General features: G+C 38.8%; 1 protein-coding gene across 1 annotated transcript in view; it reads right to left on the reverse strand.

Moving 5' to 3' along the window:
- Nucleotides 1-10,446: 10,446 nt before the first annotated feature.
- The window catches only part of ERCC6L2 (ERCC excision repair 6 like 2), a 47,663-nt gene continuing 34,667 nt past the window's right edge, over nucleotides 10,447-23,442 (reverse strand). Inside the window, exons 9-13 of the mRNA XM_054987450.1 lie at nucleotides 16,320-16,391; nucleotides 15,023-15,168; nucleotides 12,297-12,392; nucleotides 12,117-12,216; nucleotides 10,447-10,605 (exon numbers count right to left, since the gene is read on the reverse strand). Coding sequence (XP_054843425.1) covers nucleotides 10,447-10,605; nucleotides 12,117-12,216; nucleotides 12,297-12,392; nucleotides 15,023-15,168; nucleotides 16,320-16,391 — 573 coding nt within the window. The remainder of the gene's footprint in view (nucleotides 10,606-12,116; nucleotides 12,217-12,296; nucleotides 12,393-15,022; nucleotides 15,169-16,319; nucleotides 16,392-23,442) is intronic.

The raw sequence follows: 23,442 nt of genomic DNA on the forward strand, positions 1-23,442 counted from the left end.
TATGGGAGAAAAACATTTTTCTCTATCCATTATCTATGTACATCACCCATAATGTTTAGATTTCTGTTGTGACACCTCCTCAGCTTTCTATACAGCCCCAGATGTTATAGCCTTCCTTCATAGGGCAGATGCTCCAGCCCCATGATGGTTCGTTCTTGTTGCTCTTCTGCATTTTTTCTAGTCCTTCAACATCTCTTTTTGAGATATGGCAACCAGAACTGTACATAGGATTCAAAATGAGGCTCCGACAAGAGCTTGTATAAGGGTATTACAACACAGGCAGCTATATTCTCACTCCCTTTCCTGATGATCCCTGACATGAATTTGCCTTTTTTATTGTCACTGCATATAGAGTCAATGTTTTGAGTGAACTACCAACAACAGCCTCAAGATCTTCCTATTGGCCAGTCACCACCAGTTCAAACCACATCAGCATATAAAACTGAAATCTGAAAGTGACACCCTTCATAACCAGCCCAGCACAGGGCACAGCTGGACTGGAACTGGTTTCTGTTGCCTTTGCAGGCAGCACATACAATTTTTAGTTAAAGAAAATAATCTAAATGGACAACTGAAGAGAAACAGTGAAATTAGCAAGTCCAATAAAAAGGGGGGAAGATTCAACTGAAGTAAAGCTTAGTTTAGACTGTAGTACAGGCAGGCAGTAAACCTGTCTCAAAATTTCCACTTACAGAATAAGTATGTAAAGCTCTAATGGCAATTTCAAAGAAAGCTTAAATAGTTGATATAAGATATTATGAGACAGCCAGGGCTTTGTCTGACAGACTGTTTGTTTTTGTTTCAAAAATGGCTCTTCAAAATTATTTGACAAAGTAATGGGAATTCCAGGACTACAATGTCTAACACCCCCTTTCCTTGCCTCTCCCTACAAACATTACCAAGCTTTTGTCTGCAAAGAAATCCTTTCTAAATCTGCATGGTTGTAAATGCACACATTACAGAAAGTGCTTGGTTAATTTTCTTTCTTAGCATCACTTTTAAAATGTTTTTGATTATTCCACACTTTACTGTCCTCCTACTTTATTGTATTGTAAGTACAGTCAGCAGAGATCACAATAATATTATAAACAGCACCACAGCTGTGGCTGTGGTTCAGAGGTACAGCATCTGCTTTGCATGTAGAAGGATCCAGGCTCAATCCCCAGCATCTCCAGCTAAAAGGATCAGGTAGTAGGTGAGATGAAAGACCCTAAGACCCTGGAGAGCTGTTGCCAGAGTAGACAGTACTAACCTTGACAGACAAATGCATCTAATTCAGTACAAGGAAGTTTCACATGTTCAAACTAATACCATGGTTTTCAAAACATTTGCCCAATATGCATACATACTACAGAAGAAACATCTCCATATGACATATATTTCTTGTCTGATACAAATCTTATCTTACCAAGAAGGCTATCCAATGATCCCAATTTTCCTCGTCTTGTAAATCTTTGTTTACTTAAAGAGGTCTGAGAAAGATTGGAATTAGTTTTTTTCCTCAGCGTAGCAAAGGCACGGTTACCGTATCTTGGTAATCTGGATTCGAAGTGAATACTACATCTATTACTTTTTACCCTTTGTTTTTTAACATCAACCTTCCTAAGTGGTACATTGTCTTCTGATGATGAAAATTCCTCAATATTTTGAGAGTCAGCATTATTTCTCCCCATGTTTGGATTATTTCCCTGCCAAACAGTTCTGGAAGAGGTATCAGGCTCCTTAGCATGGAAGTGTGTTTGTTTCACAGTGTTGGTAGTTTTCTGTGCTCTTGATTTGGGCTGTAGTGACATCTCAATATCTTCAGACTCATCACTAATGTCACTTGCTTCTTTCATAGATGTGATCTTCTGGATATGTTTCAATGATCTTATCTTGCTGAAAAGGGACACTTTGCTATGATTTTTCTCAGAAGTGAAATGTTTTTGCTGTAGACTTTTCTCTGTAACTCTGTTTCCTGTATTTATTATTACACCTTCACAGCTTATTACAGGAGTTTGGGAAGAAAAGACAACATCATCACTTTCAGTTGAACTGTCTTCAGTCTCCATAACTATTCCAACTTGATGTGAAATATTCTTGTCCTTGTATTTACTGCCACTGTCCTTTCCCCCCTCAGAGTCTGGTGTAACAGAATAAAAGTGATCTCCTGTTTCAGTGAACATCTCTTGTTTTGCACTTCTGTTTGGGGATACTGACGTTTTCTCACATCCCAAAATACTGCAGTGTTCCTGGATTTTTAGAACATCATAATTTTTAGAGCCTCCTTTGGATCTTTGTCCCACTAACTTGCTATCACTGCTTTCATCTGAGGAACCAATGCTAGTAGCACCCTTGTCTGCTTTATCTCCCTTTTCCAAAAGTTTAGAAAATCCACACTGCAATAATGTAAGCTGTCCCTGTGAAATTTTGGCCTTTTTTGCACTGCAAGGTCTGTTTTGGTCAGCTTTTGCTTTAGAATTTCGCACAGGCTTCTCCTCATCACTGAAGTCACTGCTATAGTCCAGTTCTACCTTTTCCAATTGCTCTTTGGGACTAACAGTGTCTTCATCTTCATAACCATGTTCTGCAGGCTAAAGACATACAAAATAGGAAAATATGAACCAAGCTAGTCATTTAAATTGTCTCTCTGAAACAGGAATTCCAGTTTGCAGTCTTACAATGTCGCATCATAAATTAAATACGGTAAGCAGATGAGAAGTGGACATAATGAACATCATTTAATTTAAAAAAACCCTGAGAAATGATTAAATAATTGGGATGGCATACACTGTTCCCAGTAACGTGTGCTTTGCGCAGCCACGCACTAATTTTCACCCCCCAGCGCACAACTGAGAAGCCCAGCACATAGGCCCCAAGGGCCTGCTTGTAACACCCCCCCCCCCTGAGTGCAGCCCTGGCCTGGTGCGCCTATCACAGACTCGGCCCCAGCCCTGCCCGTGGCTTCCCTATTTCCTACCGGAAGGGTCTGGTGTGGCCCCAGCTATGGCATGGAGGAAGGGGAAGGCAGCAGTGTGGGATGGGATGGGCAGCCTCCTCTGCCCGCCTGCAGTGCCGGGAGCCAGATCCAGAAAGGCCCCGGCGCTGCCCACCCCACATCTCCGCTGCCTCCAGCTCCCAGAGTTGCAGGGGTGCGGCAAAGCAGCTCCCGCGGCTGCAGGTGTGTGGCAGAGAGTCCCCAAGGCTGCCCGCACCATGCTGCCACCGCCTCCCGGAGCTGCAAGCGTACAATGGAGCAGCTTCCCGTGCGGTGGACATGCAGCAGAGAGTCCCTGAAGCCGCCCACACCTCGCTACCGCTGCCTCCAGCTCTTGCAGCTGCGAGCGTGTGGTGGAGAGGCCCCACGAAACAGATCTGGAAGTGGAGGCAGCTGCATGCCTGCTGCCTCTGTGGCTCACACACAGGTGAGGATCTTTCCTTTCCCGGGTGATGTCAGATGTGCCAGCCAGGTATGAGAAGCAGGGATGAGTGGCAGGCAGGCACTGAAGAGGAACTCAAGATGTGCGCATGGTACTTCTGTGGGCTCTGAGGGCCCAGCCAGACATGCTGCTTCCGCATGTCTGGGAATTAAGTTCTCAAAGCCTGCTGGGCACTCTGGGTGTGGAACTTCTGTAGGCCATGTGTGGCTTGGCCTACAGAAGCAAGCAGTTTTCTATACGTGTCATCATGCTTCACATCTTGAAAAACGTGTTTTGCTTGAGTAAAAAATAGACCCTATCTGCCCCCCTTTGAAAAGACTATTTCTTAGCCTTTTCACAAACTGGAAACCTATACACATCTTGATTTTCAGCAGCACGCTATTTCCACATTTGGACTATCCGGTGAAAATGATTTCTCCTTGGGCGAGAGCATCTACTCCCCACCAACCCTTAAATATGGATACTCTCTCAAATTGGATCCAGAGGAGTTATCAGTTTTGGTTTGTAGTTGCAAAACGGTAAAGAGTCCTGTAGCACCTTAGATCCAGAGGATTTACAAAGTATGTTATTATTATTCCCACAACAATCACCCTGAGAGGTGGGTGGGGTTGAGAGAGCTCTGAGAAAGCTGAGACTGAATTAAAACTCTTTCTTTTATGCAATGTTTGGTTCAATTCATTAATAAGATGCCAGGAAGTCACATTCCTTTAGATCCAAAAGTGATTCTATTAGATTTGTTTAAAAGAGATATATATATTTCTCTTCAGCTATGAAATTGGTGTTAAGCTTGACTACTGCAGCAAAAATGGCCACATTGAAAGATATGACAAAATTCAGAGAAATTCATCTGACATGCAGATAAATTTATACAGACATGGATTTTCACCAGATGGCTAGAAGCTAATAAAACTCAGATTTAATGGAGTATGTCAAAATAGATCCACCTCCATTCAATGCAGGTAAATGCAGGCTCATCCAATATATCAACCTCCCTAACCAACATCACCTTTGCATTGTCTGGATTCAGTTTCCCCTTGTTTTCCCTCTATCTCTTGGCCACAGTTACCGTGCAGTGGCCCAATGTGGAGATTACATATGAATAAGTGGGTGATGGCACACAATACCAATGCCTCAGGCACTCTAATTCAAAAATCTTTTAATCAAATAGATTCTTGTTTTGGAAAAGGTGCACTCACAACTTGCAAGTTGCTGCTCACAAATTGGATTTCTGGTTCACAGCACTGCATCACTTAGAGGGAATATTGATGGCATAGCTATCTATTGCTTCATTATGAACGAAACTTTGTTTTATCACAACTAGGAGTGTGCGACTCAGGTTTCTGATTCGGGAAAAATACCTGAATCGGACCTGATTCACAAAGATTCAGGATTTCCGAAACAGCCCTAGCGTACAGGGTTGTTTTGGAAACCCCTAATCAAAGATTCCCAAAGCGATTTCTATAGCTTCAGGTCAAGGAGTTGAAATGCCCCTAAAGGGGCATTTAACCCCCCGAATCAGCTACTTATTGGGGCTTTCCCCGACAAGCAGCTGAGTCTACCCTGCGGGGTTGAAATGCCCCTTTCTATGCAGTATCCAAAGAGGCTATCCCCAGTTTAACTTGAAAAAACTAAAGTGGAAACCCACCCGGGGAAAGCAAACAAGAATTACATGCAATACAAAGTGTAATATATATAATTCATGCAACAGTACATACACAGTCAAAGTGCAACGTGCTATTTTTACAATATTTGTGCAACTCTACAATGCTTAAATGTACTTATGACCATGTATAAGAGTTCAGGTATAATCAAGAACTTGTAGTCACTGTTTTGAAAAGTTAATTGACTATGTATGTACTGTTGCATGAATTGTATGAATATATTACACTTTGTATTGAATGTAATGCTTGTTTCCTTTCTATGCAGTGGCACGGAAAGGGACATTAAATCCCCTAATCAGCTGCTTGTTGGTGGTTTCCCTGACAAGCAGCTGAGTCCAGCCTGCAGGGATGAAATGCCCCTTTCCATGCCGCTGTGCAGCAGCATGGAAAGGGGCATTTAAACCCCTGAATCAGTTGCTTGTCTGGGATATCCCCGACAAGCGGCTGAGTTCAGCCCGTGGGGGTGAAATGCCCCTTTCCAAGCCACTGCCCAGCTCGCCGGCACGAAAATGGCACAGGAAACTTTACACTTTAACACCCCCTCCCTCCAGCTAACTAATGCTAGTCAGCTGGAAGGAGGGGGATGCCTGCTTTGCCCTGGTGCGAGAGGAGTGAGGGAATTCCCTCGCCCCTCACATTGGGCGAAGCAGGCGTGCCAGCAAGGCAGGTAAAACTACCTCGCCGCCGTGGGCGCTTACTTGCACGCTGTGAGAGGGACGAGGGAATTCCCTCACGTCTCTCGCATCGGACAAGCAGGCGCCACTGGGCTGCTGCACTCAGCGCTAGAGGGGCGGGGAGACTCCCCGCATTGCATCAAGTGAAGGAAACAGCGGGGTGGTAGGCTTAAGCCTGCACCGTGCTGCCAGGCATTCCGTTCGCCCACTGCAGAAGGGTCCTTCCGCAGTGGGCAAAGGGAATGACGGTGTGGTAGTCTTAAGCCTGTAGCCCCGTCACTTCCTTCGCCAGCTGTAGAAGGGGCCGGGGGATTCCCTGGTTCCTTGTGCAGCGGGCAAAGGAGCGCTCTGCAGCGCAGCTGCCGGCTTAAGCCTGCAGCCCCGTTGCTTCCTTCACCAGCTGCAGAAGGGGTCAGGGGATTCCCTGGCCACTTGTGCAGCAGGCAAAGGGAGTGCTCCGCTGCACTGCTGCAGGCGGGGCTGGGGGATTCCCTGGTCATTCCAGCAACAGGCCAAGTGACCAGGGTAGGATTGTAAACCTACACTTGCAAGTGGCTAGAAAAATGTAGGTTTAAACTTCCCACCCCACCACTTATTTCATCTGATGGGAGGGAGAGAAGGGAATCCCCTCCTCCCCCTTACCATCAGGAGAAGTGGCTGGGCTGGAAGTTTAAAAGCTTTTTGGTGTGCTCTGAATCTTTATGGAGCATACTGAAGCTGGTCAATAAGCAATTTCCAAAGTGGCTTGCCTTCAGAAATTGCTTATTTCCAACTTTTTTTTACAAATTTTTCCCCGAAAAATCCGAATTTTTTTTCTTGCACATCCCTAATCACAACAGCCTCAAATGTGTTATTTTCATGCAGTTTTCCAGGACTCATGCTTAATTGCTTTTTGAGCTAATCTCCCCCCCCCCCCAAACTTCACTTGTAGATTGACTAGGTTGAATTTCCCACTGGGTTCAACAGGGCTTATTTATAGTAAATATCTAGCAAACTTTCTGTAAGGAAATAAACTACATGTATAACACGATTAAACTTTTCATTTAAAATTTTTTACTGAACTTGTTTGGCTATTGAAAGGATCTGATAGTAATGTATTTATGATATAATTATTATGTGAGCTGTACTGGATTCTTTTTAGAAAGAACTTTTAATAAAATACTTTAAAAAAAAACTAATTATATATGTGCTTATGTTCCCGATATATTAATTGCATTAAAATCTGAATGCAAAACCTTCTGCTCTAAAATTGCCTACACAAGCATCAATGGCCAGTTCGTTTCTTTAAAAAAATGTTAACCTATTAATTTGTTGTACACTTTTAAACTATTTGTTACTACTTCTCAAATTATTGTTTGGTATCATTCAGGCTACATATTTTTCTGTGCCATTCCTACCAAAGAATCTACAATTATAAATTATCCCTTGCCAGATAAGGAACTTTGTACAAATCTCACAGGGATGCTTTGAAATACACAGAAAATTGGAAAAGAAATTCACCCCCCCCCCAATCTAGTTCTCATTCCATATTAAGAACAACTGTTTTGAAACCTGCAAGAGCAACGCAGAGTATAATTGCTCTCCTGTGGTCATACCGGAGGTTTACCACAGTAAGCAGCAGTATGGCGCCCATGGGCACCATGGTACTAATGTTTTTTTCTTGCAACCACTTGCTTCTTCCCCAAAATGCCTCTTCACCAAAGCAAAAATCCAATCCACCTCATTCAAGCAGGATGTGCTTGAAAGACTGCAGGATGCATCACTTTGGGTACTGCAGGGAACACCCTTTCGAAAATACCCCCATTATAAGAGAATGCCTGGTTTGGACACAGTCATTGCTCCCAAGAAAAACGTTTATTTGGGGCTAATGTACATACATTATAGAAGAAATCTAATGGGCCACTGCTACAATGTGAGCTTATGATCATTTTAAATCCTAAAATCAGTTTATCCTTCAGCGTCAGCATTTTATTCTTTCCATATCCTTTCTACTCTTAATTTATCCACTGCTAATAACGTTTATAAACAAACTTGCAGAAACCTTTAATCAGTAATGCTTCATAATATGCAAAATTTTTAAAAGACAGCTTGAAAATTTTACCATTTGCTTATGCTGCTGGAGTTCCTCTTTTAGCCATGTAGTAGCTGTCATGACACCAGCTTCCACTCGGCCCTCCCTCTATAAATAAGCAAGACAATTTACTTCTTATTCACATCTGCATCACATAAATTCATTGGTTTGGGCTAGCAGCCCCAACATGGTGCTCAAGGATGCCATAGTTTTGTCCAATGCTTGTTTTTTGAGTCTCAGGGAAAAAATACAAAGGGTCTTGAATGGAAGGGGGGACCCAGGGAGCTGCAGGTCACTCCTTCCCACTTGACTGGCTTGTAAAATACTGAGCTCAGATGCATAACAATCATGCCCTCTTACCTCCATCAAAGATACAGACTCTCTTATGTCTTTGGTAACTTATCCCTCCTCTCTCTTTGAAAACTTAGACCAAACAGCATATCTTCAGCAAAGCAAAGAGCTGTTCATGGTTTTCCACTTCCTACTTGGAGCAAGAGGTACTTCAGATGCATCCCGGAAGTGTCACTTTTGGATCTGCAGAAAGCATCTATGTGCAAGCAGCTGCTTTCATCAAAGGAGAATGCTTGGCTTGGAACATCTGTCTGCTGATGTAGATAAGATCCTACTAGGGAGTTTCCACATTGCTAAACATGCCATGTTAACTAGTTAAGCTTTGTTTCAAAATAATCTCTGCCCTTGGCTTTATGCTTGTTTCAAATTTGCTACCATTCCCTATTTTATCTGCTCGCTGAATGTTCTAACTGCTGTTCATTATTGTATTTTGCTCAGTGATTGATTATATTGTATTTCATTTGCACTGCATAATCTGCTTTGGGTCCCAGTGAGGAAGGTGGACTATAAATAACTCCTTTCCAAATTTCCAGAAGTATTCAAAGGTTGAACAAGATTGGGGACCCCAGAAAATACAAGTAATTAAGTACTAAAAACAAACAATGGCAGATACATGTGGTAATGTGATGGACAGATTCTACCTTCACCCTCCATGTATTACAGACAGTTCCAAGCAATGAAAGGCTGTGGATTTGTGTGTGTGAGAGAGAAAGCAGGGGGAAGGTGAGTAGGAAAATGGACAATAATGGAAAAATTCCACAGATAGGGCTCAGAGACCTCAATACAGCAAGGTACATAGGGCGCAGACATTGACAAAGCTAGGTGGTTAATGTTCAAGTACCTAGAGAAAGGCAGGATTAGTTAGGTATCCTGAGATACTAATGTTAGGTTACCTCAAGAAAGTGTGTTAGTGACTTGTGAGGGGGTTGAGAGGAAAATTCTGAGAGACAAGCTAACACTGTTTCACAAGTCTGAGATTCTTGGTATCTGTGTTGGTCTACTGTCGAAGAACTAGGGGTGTGTGCTTTGGGTTCCCGATTCAGAAAAAATGCCCAAATCGGACTCGATCTGTAGAGAGGCGTGGAGCCTTCTAAGCTCTTCCCCCGTGCCTCCAGCCAGCTAGAGAGAGGAAAAGCTTAAAGGGTAGAAGGCTCTGCGCCCTGTTCACAAACGGGCCGTGGAGCCTTCTACCCTTTAAGCTCTTCCCCCCCTCCCTCCAGCCATCAGCGAACGAGACAGAGGAGACCCTTCCTACCCCTCAAATGGCTGCCGTGGCAGGCAGGAAGGGGCAGAGGAGGCACGGGCAGGAAGGGTCAGAGGAGCCAGCTCTGCACTTCCCCACTGCCCAGCTGGTTGCTGCGGCAGCAGAGGAGGCAGCATGGAGCCAGTTCTGTGCTTCCCCACCGCCCAGCTGATCGGCCTCCCCTCTCCCTGTCTGCCAGGTAAGTGGGGTGGGGGGTTTCCCCCCAGGGGGGTGGGGTTTTTTTGCTCCCCCTCACTTCAGTATGCTCTGAATCTTTACAGAGCATACCGAAGCGAGCTAAATACCAGAATCCCGAAGTGGCTTGCTGCTTCGGGATTCTGGCAATTCCGGATTTTTTTCCCGCTTCGGAGAAACCGAAAGTGCACACCCCTATGAAGAACAAGATCAGGGTCCAACAGCACCTTAGATTTAAAACTAATACATTTATCTCTCTATTCAACAGAAACAGCCTGTCATTTCTGTAACCTTGATAGTGTAATACTGTAGCCTTTCTAAAGCAGAGCTTTAGCTCCCCTGCTTCCTTTAGCTGTAAATAGTTACTATATCGGTACATCACCCCTTCCCCTCCCCCCCATTTATAAACCTCTCTAAAGTAAAGACAATCAATTATTTCTTGTGTTGTTGAAAAAGGAGTGGGTGTGAATATCTCCAGGAAAGAAGAGGGGGGAAAGGAGCAGAAATTTCCTTTGATACTTGTGGTCTACCACTGCACCTTCCATCTGTAACTGTAGCATGCTATCCAGCATGGTCATTTTCCTATTTATCCCAACTGACCTCTCACAAACACACCAAAACCTAAATTGCTTGGTCACTGCTACAGGAGGCAGGATGGATTGGCGGGGGGTGGGGGGAGACTTATGCAGCACCTCCATCACAGGTAGCCAGCTGCTGTTTCATATCTCACCATATTTGAAGAGTTTCTCCTATATGGCAGCATATAGCAACAATATACACATAAATACATATACACACACAAAGATAATACTTAAGAAGCCAAAGGTAAACGTCATACCTCCAGAATCTGTTTTGTAAGACACAATCCATGGTCCTGTAATCTGAAAAGATTACTAATACCAAAAAGTTCTCCTTGATGATCTTTTGATCCTTGCACTGCCTCAAAATACCGCTTTGCATTTACACTTCCCACTACTACACAATGTAGTTGCTAAAAAAGAGAAAACAAAAGGTTTCAGAAGCATGTCCCTGCACCAATAAGGCAGTAAGCACGTATCAGCAGCACAAATACGAACTAAGTTGTGAATGAAGACATTTCTTTTTATTTCACCTGGCAGAAGGAGCCACTGTGGAATAATATATAATCTAAGTCGCTGTATGAGAAAGAAAACACAGCAAGAAGTCACCTGTGTCCCTTGTACACCATCTGAAATCCAATAACTTCATTCCAAGAACTAACACCCTAAGTATCTATACCAGTGATGGCGAACCTTTTTGAGCCCAAGTGCCCAAACTGCAACACAAAACCAACTGATTTATTTCAAAGTGCCAACACTGCAATTAAACCTGAATACTGAAATTTTAGTTTAGAAAAAACAACTCATACAGTTGTCCGAACTAATTAACACTTCTTTCTTTCTCTCTCACTCACTCATGAGCCACGAACGAAAATAAAGCAAGTGAAATCAAAGCAGCTTGAGAATTCTATAGAAATATGGAGAGCTCCTGAAAAATAATAGCTATTTGGACCTGAGAAGGATTACTGGGGCAAGAGTGTATTCGTGAGATGAAAAATCATACTGAGGCATTTTATGTTCCTCCACTTGCCTCATAAAAATCCCTAGTTTCATTTCCTATCACATATCTATCTGATGAAGTGGGCTGTGACCCACAAGAGCTCATACTGAAAGAAAAGTTGTTAGTTTTTAAGGTGCCACTAGATTTTTGTTTTACTTTCCATGGATTGGAAAGGTCTGCAGAAATAAAAAAGAATATAGAAAAACTCTGGGTGTCTTCTGTGCATGTCTGATTGGGACATATATCTATGTTTTAAAAGGCCAGTAGGAACATTCTGGCACCAGGAACGTATTTATTTATTATAGCACTTACGCTGTATCTGGTGCTTTAGAGAGCAGCATAATTAAAAAGACAGTCCCCCACTTCAAGCAGCTTTAAACCAAAATTCTAACAAGGGACAGAAAACAAAAGAGCTGGAAATGAAAAAAGAGGAAAAGGAAGAATAAACAATAAAGAGGGAAGCAATGGGAGCAGAAAGGATAACAAAGGATGAATGGGGACAAAGGCATGTTCATGCTTCTAAATCTCAAAGGCGTGGTCATACAACAGGAAATTGAAGGGTAAAACTGGATCATTTAATGAAATAACTATTCTCTAGATATACTGGGACATTTTAGCAATGATTACATTTTTATATTAATGCCTCTGCCACAGTGAATTTGACTATTCTAGTAAATGATAAAAATGGGGATAAATGGGGTCATGTACTAACGATATTCTGTTGGGCTTTAGATCCACTGGTAGAAGTCAAAATGTTCTTTGGTTTTAGTTATTTGCTTTGAATCAATATATTAAGAGCTGTAAATCTCTGTTAAAGATAAATGTTTCATTAGGTTATCTTCAATCCTTATGCAACAGCTCAAAAAGTATAGTAATTTGATCCAAAAGTAAGGTATATTAATCAAAGCAGCGTGAGTTTTTTACCTGTTTGTAAACCTGTCGTAAGTACATCATCTCCTCCACTGTTCCCAAAGAGATTAATCTAAAGACTTTCACATCCCTGGACTGACCAATCCTGTAAGCTCTGCAAAAACAAATTTTTCAGAGTCAAAAGAAAGAACCTCCCAGCAAAAACTAAAGCTACGTAGTTTTTAATAACTGTACCTGTCAACGGCCTGAAGATCATTAGCTGGATTCCATGTGGGGTCAAACAGTATAACTATATTGGCACCAGTGAAATTGAGTCCTACTCCACCAGCCCTTCATAAGAATAAAACAGATGGAGAAGAAATGAAATCTGAGATTAACCCTTCATATAGTAGTGCACATAGTATCATATATTATAAATTAGGACAAAAAAAGACAAGTTCAGAACTTCCCCAAAGATGATCAAAAGCTGTTATTAACTGTGATAAAATACACAAACCATATTTATCTAATTATAACCAATCACTTTCAACAGTCCTACAATCAGCCATGAATGCTCCCCTATTGCTTTTCTATCATCTCCAATAATCTTATAACACTGGTACAAGGAAAGATAGCCACACGTGCAGTAGTGAAATTATGTGCTTTTACTGAATTAAATTATTTTTACCAGATACCCTGTGGTCTTATTCAATTTTTCCTCAAATGCTAATGATTATATCAAACATGTTGCTTTATTCAGAGAGAGATGTTGTAGTATAATGATTAAGTGGTTGGATTGTAAATCAGCACTCTTCTGGTTTGAATCCCACCACTGTCATGGGCTCAGTAGGTAGCCTTGGGTAAGCCACTCCTCTCAGCCCAAGCTCCCCAGCTGTATTGGGGGATAATAACACTGACTTTGTTCACTACTCTGAGTGGGGAACATCTGTCTAGAAGAGCAGTATATAAAAACAGGCATTGTTATTATTTAAGAACAGATATGGTAAATTCAGTTTCATAAAAAGAAACATCTCTCATTAAGCAAACTCTCACAAACTTCCTTAGCACATAAAGTGTCGCGCTTCAATTTGCAGAAAAAGGACACAATGTGATTTATATTAATTTGGTTTTCAACAAAAACTCAAGGAGATTTCCTTATCAAATTACAAGTTCATTATAAATGTTTCAAACTAAATGAATTTCTGGGTAAGATTTGGCCGAATGAAAGCATGGATTTCTTCTTTTCCTCCTGACGTTTATTCCAGAATGTCAGTTTATTTCCTCCTCTTTGGCCCAAATACACCAAAGCCTTTAAACATGTTCTTAAATTCTAAGTAGGTGAATAATCCCATTAAGTTTCAGTAGTCATGAAATAATTACTCGTCCAGCTAAAACTATATACTGTTATTTTAAGCTGCCAGTGTGGTCTATTTTTACGCTCTATGTTTTTATACGGGGCTGGGTTTTTTATGCAGGGTTTTAATTAATATCCTTTAATACTTTGCTGTTCATTATTTTTATTTTGTAAGCCACTGCGGGCAGGTTCATGAAGAGGAAGAATAAACGTTTTCTAAATAATTACTACTACTTCTCCTCCTCAATAATGATGATGACGATGATGATATACCCTTTCCAATCTTGCTTTCAGTACACAAAAAGAAGTGGGTTGTTGGAATTACAATAAAAACAACAGACATATAGTAAAGGAGCGGAGTAAACGGATGGATTTTGTATATGGCTCTTGCAAAGTGATCAGTTATTTTCCTTGACATTCTGTTATATTATATTACTAAAATAAAAGGGAATTTCAGAATTCTAATATGCTATTCTGGCTTAAGAAAAACAGAGTGCTAATTCAAGTGAAAGGGCCAAATGGAGCACTGGAAAGACGGGGATATAAGGAAATCTAAACTGGGCTGGCTGTCTTGTGAAATAGATTGCTGGGTGTGGGGTGGGGTGGGGATCTAAGCACTAAAAGAATTAACAGTGGAATGCAGGAGGCCTACAGAGTTCTTAGCTGAGGGACCAGAGTGCAATCATAAGGCATGGTATTGCAAAACATTTCTATTCTGTAGTAGGAGAGGAAGAGTTTTAAAGCCTCTTTATTTTGACATTCAGTCTCAGTTCAAATATATTAAACCATAGTTTGTTATAATCAGTGTGATAGATAGTTCAAACATAGGCAACTTCACTAATTATGGTTAGTTAGGGTATGTCAAATCAGGATCTGAAACCACGGTTTGAAGTCTTAACTGTAATTTTGTCTGAAATATGAATATGAGCATCTTGGCTAGTTTCATGGCATCACCAGTGCCACAGCGCAGGCCAGAATACTAGCTAGGTCTCTGTAGGGGAAGTTGGGGCAATACTGACAGCAATATTTGTCATTCAGTGACTGTATGTGAGCCAAATCTTTGTCTCCTAGTATCAAATTCAGTGATGCCCTGCAAAACAGCAGTTTTGTGAGTGACATAAATGAAAGGACACTTCTTAAAGGAATAAATATACTGCAAGAAATAAGTTAAAAAACTAGACCAATTAAGAGCTCAAAAATGTAGTCATGGTTTTAGTAAATTTATTATTTTCTATGTGTACATTACTACTGGTTTCACACACAAAACATTTAGGATGAAGATCTCTGAAAAAGAATTTATTAGCAATTATTTTGGTTCCAAAGGTGGAACTAAAAATAAGCAACTTTTGTCTAGTATTATCATTCACCAGTTTCAGATCACAAGCAATCCCCAGAAAAGATAGAGGAAGATTGAACAAACATGGACATACATAAGGGGATATGACTCATTTCTACCCTAATAGCCTTGATTGATGCAGTCTACTTCCCAGTCTTATAACAGCAGACAGTAATGTTATTGCCTCTTCCCAAGGAAGTGACAAAATGCAAGATCAATCAAGTGGGAGTGCAGTAAATTTGCTATAAATCTCTAACTACCTAGAAAAAAGCAGACACAGCATTTTCTTACATTGTAGAAACGAGGCAAATGTTAACTTCTTCCATGCTGTTGAACTCTTTTACTATCCTGACCCTGTCCTCTGCCTTTGTATTTCCATCCAGTCTTCGGTAATCTAGCCCAGATGCCATACAATATTGTTCCAGCACATCAAGTAACTGTAGGAAAAGATGAGAAGATCAGGCAATTAGTATTATTTAAAAACAGCCACAGTAAGCAGAGAGATCAAGTGTCCTGAAGGTCTGGAACTATCCAGAGTCACAGAATTACAATTATTATTATTTATCATCTAACAGAAATACTTGAACTTTCCCATTATATATTTGCAGCAATGATATTGCTTGGAAATCATCACGAAATCTGCAAACTATTAATTTGATGCAGAGATCACGAATTATATTTACATTTATTTTTCAATCTGGGCAGCCCTTTTTCATCATATGCACCATTTCTCAAATCTCATTTCTCACTTGCAGAAATATCAAATGTAAGAGAGAAGACAGTTTGGCCTAGTCTAGTGTTTCCCAATCTCTTTTCCATACAGGTACCCCTAAATTAATTTTTAAAGTCCCTCTGCCTATGGAAATATTTACAGGCCAGTAAAAGTTGATGGCAGTGGGTACAGTTCAATTAATGCTAAATTATTGTCAAGAAAATGTATTTGTAAAGAGCTGCTATATATGTATGTATGTATGTATGTATGCATGCGGGTTGGCTTACATTATAAGAAAAATGTGAAGGTTTTTTTGTCTTTTTTGTGTTGTCTGATCTTTTTTTTCAAATATCAAATCAAAATAAAGTTTACTTAAACATCAAAATAAAGTTCACATCCAAAATCAATATAAGGTTTACGTATTTATTTATTTCACAATTTCTCATAGAACCCTTGACAATGTCCTGAATAACTCTGGTTGGGAAACACTGGCCTAGTCACTCAATCACAGGACTACAGAGTTTTAATTCATCGCTGTGGTAAAAAAATATTCTTCTCTATAGGAAAAAGTGTGCCTGCCTGTAGATTAGTACCTAGTGACTACTATACATAGTATACTATACTATACATCTACTATACTATGTGAAAACTGTTGATGTGCATACAGAAGAACAGCCACATGATAATCATGCATAATTTGACTTTTAAATATTTTATTACGCCAAAGTGCTTTCCTTGTTGTAAAAGCATATGTTTGAAGCTGCCCTATAGCTCAGCATAATCATAATGCTTATAAAACCAAGATATTCATGTTTCTAGTGCCCTACATTTTACCACATGTTGATAAGTCATGTCAGGAGTCAATGTATAACTCACCTTGGTAGAAAAGGAAAAAAGGAGCACTTTATCCTTGTTCTTCCTAAAGTGATTTAAAAGTTTCTGCAGAACCTAGAAAAAGAATATTGACTAAATCTCAGCCAGCCAATCTCAGCACCTTCACATGGTTTCCAAAAAACAAAGCAGAGCAATAAATAAAATTTATATATATACCTTTTTATCATAGAAAAATTGGGCATCATGCCAGTGTCAGATAACCTCTTAACGAGACAAGAGATTTGTTAGTGTTCAGCATGAACAAAAGTTGTCTTCTGTGCTTGCGCACACAATTCCCACCTCCAGAACTCGATAAAACACTTCTTGGTTGATTAAGCTTGTTTGCTGCAAAGTCAAAATGCAGGTGCCTTGGTGAACTGCAGTTTATTTTCTTCCATAAGCCAGTATTCTAAATTTAGATTTAACCAAGGATCAGGATGCTGGTTTGGGCAGGGGACAAACTCCTATTTGCCTTCTGCATTCAGACATCATAACTAAGGCTGTGATCTTAAAAACACTTCCCTGGGAGAAAGCTTTATTGACTAATATGGGACTTAGTTCTGATTAGATCTGTTCCTAAAATGGAGTTTAATCAATGCAGGAAGTGTTCAACAGATTAATGGAATATGAGAAAGAGGGAGGTGGGAGAAGCAAAGGACATATGTGAGCACAACAAACAAGCCGTGATAGTGCCCAACACTGACAAACCTCTGTTTAATGCAAGTCTATCAAAACATTTCAATGTGATAAATCTTAACGGGAAAACAGAATATTGGCTTTATAATCAACAAAGTGTTATTTTTAGTTCATTATAGTATAAAGGGGTTTTAGGGAGGGTGGGAGGGAGGAAAGGGGGTAAGGGGAGGGTGTGGGATTAGTTAATTAGCTGCATATATTAACCAGATTTATATAGTTAATAATCTCAACAATAAAAATAAATAAATAAATAAATAAAATATTAATAAAAAAAAGAGAAAATAACAAAAAAAATAGTTTATTGCTACAGTTTACTGACATAGAAGGGGAGGGAGGGGTGTGAAGAAAAGGGAGGGGGTTTGGGGTGGCTATAGGGTGGTGGAGGGGAAAAGGACAAATATAAAGCAGGTTAAAGATTGCAACAACGATAGAAAACCAAGAGAAGGAAAGAAGATAGTAGTAGGAAAGGTTATAAAAGGAGGAAAGAATAATAGTAAAAGGTGTATATATAGAGAGGAATCGAACTAATACTAGGAGCTGGTGGGATAAATTTGGTTTAACTGGTTTGAACTCTAAAATCTGAAAGGTTCATGTTACAAAGAGAAAGAAAAGAACTGAATTTATAATACTTATATATCGATTTGAAGGGTGTGGTCTAACTACAGCATCTTGAAACAGCATATTAGGAAAATATTGTGATACCAGTAACACCTTTTTAATAACTATACTACAATACTTTATGAAGAAACTACAAGTTGTGCTACGACATTAAAATTGATCGATCTTTTAAGACCAACTCAGTTAGCCTTTATACTGTCTAAAGAGAAAGAAAGAGAAGAGGGGAAAAAAAAGACCTAGATATTGTATTTGTCTTTTGTTTTTCTTGAAGTGGGCCAATCAAAAAAACCGGTATCATAGTGAACAATTGCATATAATTGAGAAAATTCAAATTACAGTGTAAATCAGATTATTAAAAAAATAAAAAAAAAAATAAAGCCAAATTGGAAACCCCAGAGTGATATATCAATAATAATAATAAAATAAGAGTTAGTCACAAGTAATTATTACAACCTAAAACAGAAATGTGTTCTAAAATCAAAGTTTTAACTTTCAATGTCAGAGGTTTGGGAAACCCAATTAAAAGAAGGAGAGTGATCTCGAATTTAGCCAATACTAGAGCACAAATTATTTTTCTGCAGGAGACCCACTTGCGGTATAACAATTCTGATTCATTGAAAGCTAGGTGGCTACAAGCACAATACCATGCAACTGGTAATTCCAAATCAAGGGGAGTAGCCATCCTTATCGCAAAAGATATACAATTCCAACAAACAAAAACTCTCAAAGACAAAAAAGGTAGATATATCTTTGTTAAAGGGAAAATAGGGGAACACAAACTTACACTAGCCTCGTTATATGCTCCTAATACAAATCAATTAGATTTTATAGAGGAAATATTGCTGAAATTAACTAAATTCCAGGAAGGAGACTTGATAATTGGAGGGGACTTAAACTATACAATAAAACATGAATTAGACAAATCGAACTTCAACAAGCTTCACCCAAAAAATATACATAAAACAACAAAATTAGCAACTATTCTAAAGAAATATCACTTAATAGACACATGGAGGTACTATCACGAAGGAGAAAAGGACTACACATATTTTTCACAAAGACACAACACATATACAAGAATTGACTACATATTAAACTCCAATACCACTATAGACAAAGTAGAGGAAATTGAAATAGGAAGCAATACAATCTCAGACCATGCATGGGTAACAATGACATTTAACCTAGGTGATAAAACACAGAACAGCAATCAATGGTGCCTACCAAAGCACTTATTATTTAATCAATACGCATCTAAAGAAATTGGGAAAATAATAGAAACAGCTATCGCAGAAAACATATCTAAAGAAATTGGAGAGCACATACTTTGGGACACAATTAAAACAGTGACCAGAGGCCACATAATAGCCCTTACGGCTAAAATCAATAGAGAAAAACTAAAGCAAAAACAAGAGTTAACTAGTAATATTAAGGCTTTAGAAACCAAACATAAACTAACAGGCAGTAAAAAAACATACAGAGAGCTTCTAACACAAAGGAAAATCTTAGAAACCTTAGAAATCCATACGATATATAAACAACTGTTAGCTGTTAAGCAGACACATTGGTCCAACTCACCTAAAACGCTTCACATTTTAGCAAACAAAGTAAAACAAAGAAGATCACAAAATAATATTAACAGAATCTATAACAGTAAAAACGTAATACAGTACAAATCAGAATCAATTCTCAAGGTCTTTAAAGACTTTTACACGCGACTATACTCTTCAAACAATCCTGACCAAGCTAAAATAATCCAATTTCTAAAATCACTAAAAAGTCTCAAGAAATTAGAGGAAACACACCGAACTCTTCTTGACAAACCCATCACTATTCAGGAAACAACAAATGCAATAACAAATGCTAAAAATAATAAAGCCACAGGGCCGGATGGCTACCCAGCAGAATTTTATAAAAAAATACACAAATTTAGTAGCAACACACTTAACTAATTTGGCCAACTCAATTTTAGACAAGGGTAAAATGCCACCTACTTGGGAGAGAGCTGATATTATTGTACTTCACAAACAGGGAAAAGACCCTCTGAAAGCAGCATCCTACCGTCCCATATCATTGCTCAACCACGATTATAAAATCTTCACTTCCATCATAGTGAACCGTTTAAACACATTTATATCCAATTACATACACACAGACCAATCAGGATTCATACCAAAAAGAGACATTACAGATAACATTTATAAATCATTAAACCTTATAGATCACTGTACTCACAACAGCATGGAAGCTATCTTGTTATCACTAGACGTCGAAAAAGCTTTCGACTCGGTAGAACTATCATACCTCTTAAAAACACTGTCATACATGGAATTTGGAGAAAATTTTTTAAATATAATCAGAGCAATTTATCACCAACCAACAGCAAACATTAAGGTAAACGCTATGCATTCAGAAACTATATACATCAAAAGAGGCACAAGGCAAGGTTGTCCCTTATCTCCCCTCTTATTTGCACTCGCTCTAGAACCCTTTGCAACAGCCCTCAGAGAAAATAATCAGATAAAGGGGATAAAGGTTAATTCCACAGAATTCAAAATCAGCTTGTTCGCGGACGACATGTTGATATATATGACTGAACCAATAAATTCACTGTCCTATCTCTTATCACTACTTACAAATTTTGGAGCGATTCCAGGATTAATAATTAACCAAACAAAATCCTATTACCTTGCTATTAATATCCATAATAAAATGATCCAACAAATAAATAAATTGTATAGTTTTCAGTGGTCACCATCACACTTAACTTATCTAGGCATTAATATCTCTCCTAACTTGAATGAACTGATAAAACTGAATCACCTCAAGTTAACAAACCAAATTAAATCAGACATTATTAATTGGAACAAATTAAAACTCACGTGGTATGACAGATTTCATTTAATAAAAGCTTTTATACTACCAAAATTTCTTTATGTGTTTAGAGCAATCCCTCTCACCATCAACAGATCACTAATAGCACAATGGCAAATTCTACTTAATAAGTTCCTTTGGCAAAATAAACATCCGAGAATTGCGTTTAATACTATGAGGAGGAAATCAGTAAATGGAGGTTTCAATTACCCAGACTTAGCATTATATCAATCAGCAGCAAGATTGGTTAACCTCTTGCAACTAACATCTAATTCTACCCTGCCGGATTGGATTGAGATCACACAATCATCCTTAAAGCACTATGACATCACAGACATAATTTGGAATAAGCCAAAAAATAGACCACAAAGTATCAAAAACAGTTTTGTGTTATCGTCTATATTAAAGACGTGGGACCAAATTAAGATCAAAATTGTCCCAAAACTGTCTAGACTCTTGACATTTATAAATCAAGAATGGTCCCCACAGGGGTGGGATCGGTCCCTCATCCAAACATTGCGACAGGCCAAAATTACTAGATTAATAGACATTGCCACACAATCAGGACTATTAGGGAAGCTAGATATAGAGGGAAAAATAAAACAAAAATTACAATGGTTTAGCTACTTACAACTTTCACACATGGCAGAGAAAATAAAACTAAGGAGCATCATGAAAGAACCTCTGACAGAATTTGAACAAATTCTAAACTCATCTTCACAACAAAAAAAAGGGATGATAGCTAAATTGTACAAAATACTATTAAACACTATGGAGAATAAACGCCCAAGTTGCCAAAATAGCTGGAACAAGGACTGTTTAATTGAACAGTCCTTAGAAATTTGGAATAATATTTGGTCATCCAACATATTCACCTCAAAAGTTATTGTAACCAGGCTCCAAACATTCAAAGTGATACATAGATGGTACTTAACTCCCAAAAAGCTAGCACTAATGTCAGCCAAATCGTCCCCTAAATGTTGGAAAGACTGCGGTGAGGAGGGAACCTTTGCCCACTGTTGGTGGGGATGTAAAAAAATTAGACAATTCTGGGAGGAGGTTCTAATGAAAATTAAAGATATTACTAACTATGTACTCCCTTTTGATCCGAAAATAATTTTTTTAGACTTATGGGGAACCCTGCACATACCCAAAATTAGAAAGGAACTTGTTGACTCACTCTTTATTGCAGCTAAAAGCACCATTGCGACAGTATGGAAATCTAAGAGACTACCAACAATTGAGACGTGGTTCTCAAAAGTTTGGAACCATGTTATTTTAGAAAAAATAAGTAACGACATACAAAATGCAGAACATTTCACAGAAAATACCGGTTTTATTGATAAATGGCTCCCTTTCTTGGAATATATAGAAGAACACAATCTGCAGCCCAACTCAAAAATTTTTCAAGTTATAACACACAATGGTTTCCTTTCGTTCTATTAATCTAACAATATACTCGAGTCATCAGAAGAATATATTAATGTTAATTCTCAAAAATACAAGGTTAATAATGCATTGTACACTGGATTTTTGACTTGATTTGAATTGATGTTTAGGATTGTAAGTTATATGTTGCAACAAATGTTTAATAAAATTATTTAAAAATTAAAAAAAAAAACATTTCAATGTGGACTCTGGCAACTGGATTCTAAAAGACACTTTACAACCTGCAAACATAGATAGGATACTAAACTGCTAGAAATCTGAGTGTGTGCCAACATGACCAAAATAAATCTTTTAATGCAAACTTTTCTGTCTAATACAGAGAATTTTCTGCAGGACTTTGCTAACACTAATATAAAATTAAATCTGAATGAGTGGTTCAGCTAAGGAAAAGTCATTTTAAAACAGTCACAAAGCAAAGGTTACAAAGGACACATTCATAACAGTCTGGCTGCCTGTGATTTGATCTGTTTGTCTACAAGACCATGACCGTACCACCTACATTTTTTAAAAAAAAAACCCAATAACTAAAATTCAAACCTACATTTTTTTTAAAAAAAAACCCAATAACTAAAATTCAAGCGGACACCCTGCAGAGGGCTTTAACCCTCTTTCAAATCCACAGCATTACATCCCCGTACAGAACTTCTTGGAACTTGTCTTCTAAAAATAATCAGTCAGCTGAAAACCCCTCCCCGCTTCCACTGTCCTCTGCTGCTCTGTTTACAGTAGGTTTTGGCTTCCCAGACTTCACACAGACCTTAAAATGCCAATAATCCGCCCACACGCAATGCTCTTCTGGTAGGGAAGCAAATAATCTAGGGCATTCTATATAGTAGTAATACTGTTATTTTCAAAAGAAGCATGTCCACATCTGGAAACAGCAATGCCAGAGCACCGTGCAGAAGCAAGGCACAAAGGGGAAAAGAAGAATTTTCTGCCCCATGTCTGTAGTCTATTCCCACTGGGCAATAAATATTTAAACAATGTTATTTACTCAGCAATAAATAACCTCTTAATTTGCACAGAGTTCTCTGAAAGCACACGGATAATGCAGATAAAATCTTGAATATAAAACTGAAGCCAAAATAGTCATAACCTACTCTGTAAAATATCATCATCCTATTACATGATGAATTAAAGAGGCACACATCAGAAATATTTATAGAGTTTCAGTTTACAGCTCACTCAGAAATTTTCTAATTGACTAAACAGGATTGTTTCAATGTGCAAAAATATACACTCTAATGTTTCAAAACTTGGTTTTGTTAAAACACAAGAAGCAAGTTTAAAGAATAAAACAGAGTTTTGCTCCAACATTAATGAAATAAAGAGAACAAGTATGTTCATATTAGTAATTCCCTAGTGAAGATCCTGAAAACAAATCACCTTGTTTGTTTAAATAAAGTGAACCAATGTCACATCACTAGGGAATTTAAGTATTCAGCAGCTGAGAAGTAGCAGCTTGGAAGTCAGGAAAGGTAAGATGCAT

Source organism: Eublepharis macularius, chromosome 8 (assembly GCF_028583425.1).
Source record: "Eublepharis macularius isolate TG4126 chromosome 8, MPM_Emac_v1.0, whole genome shotgun sequence".
In the NCBI taxonomy this organism is placed as follows: Eukaryota; Metazoa; Chordata; class Lepidosauria; order Squamata; family Eublepharidae; genus Eublepharis; species Eublepharis macularius.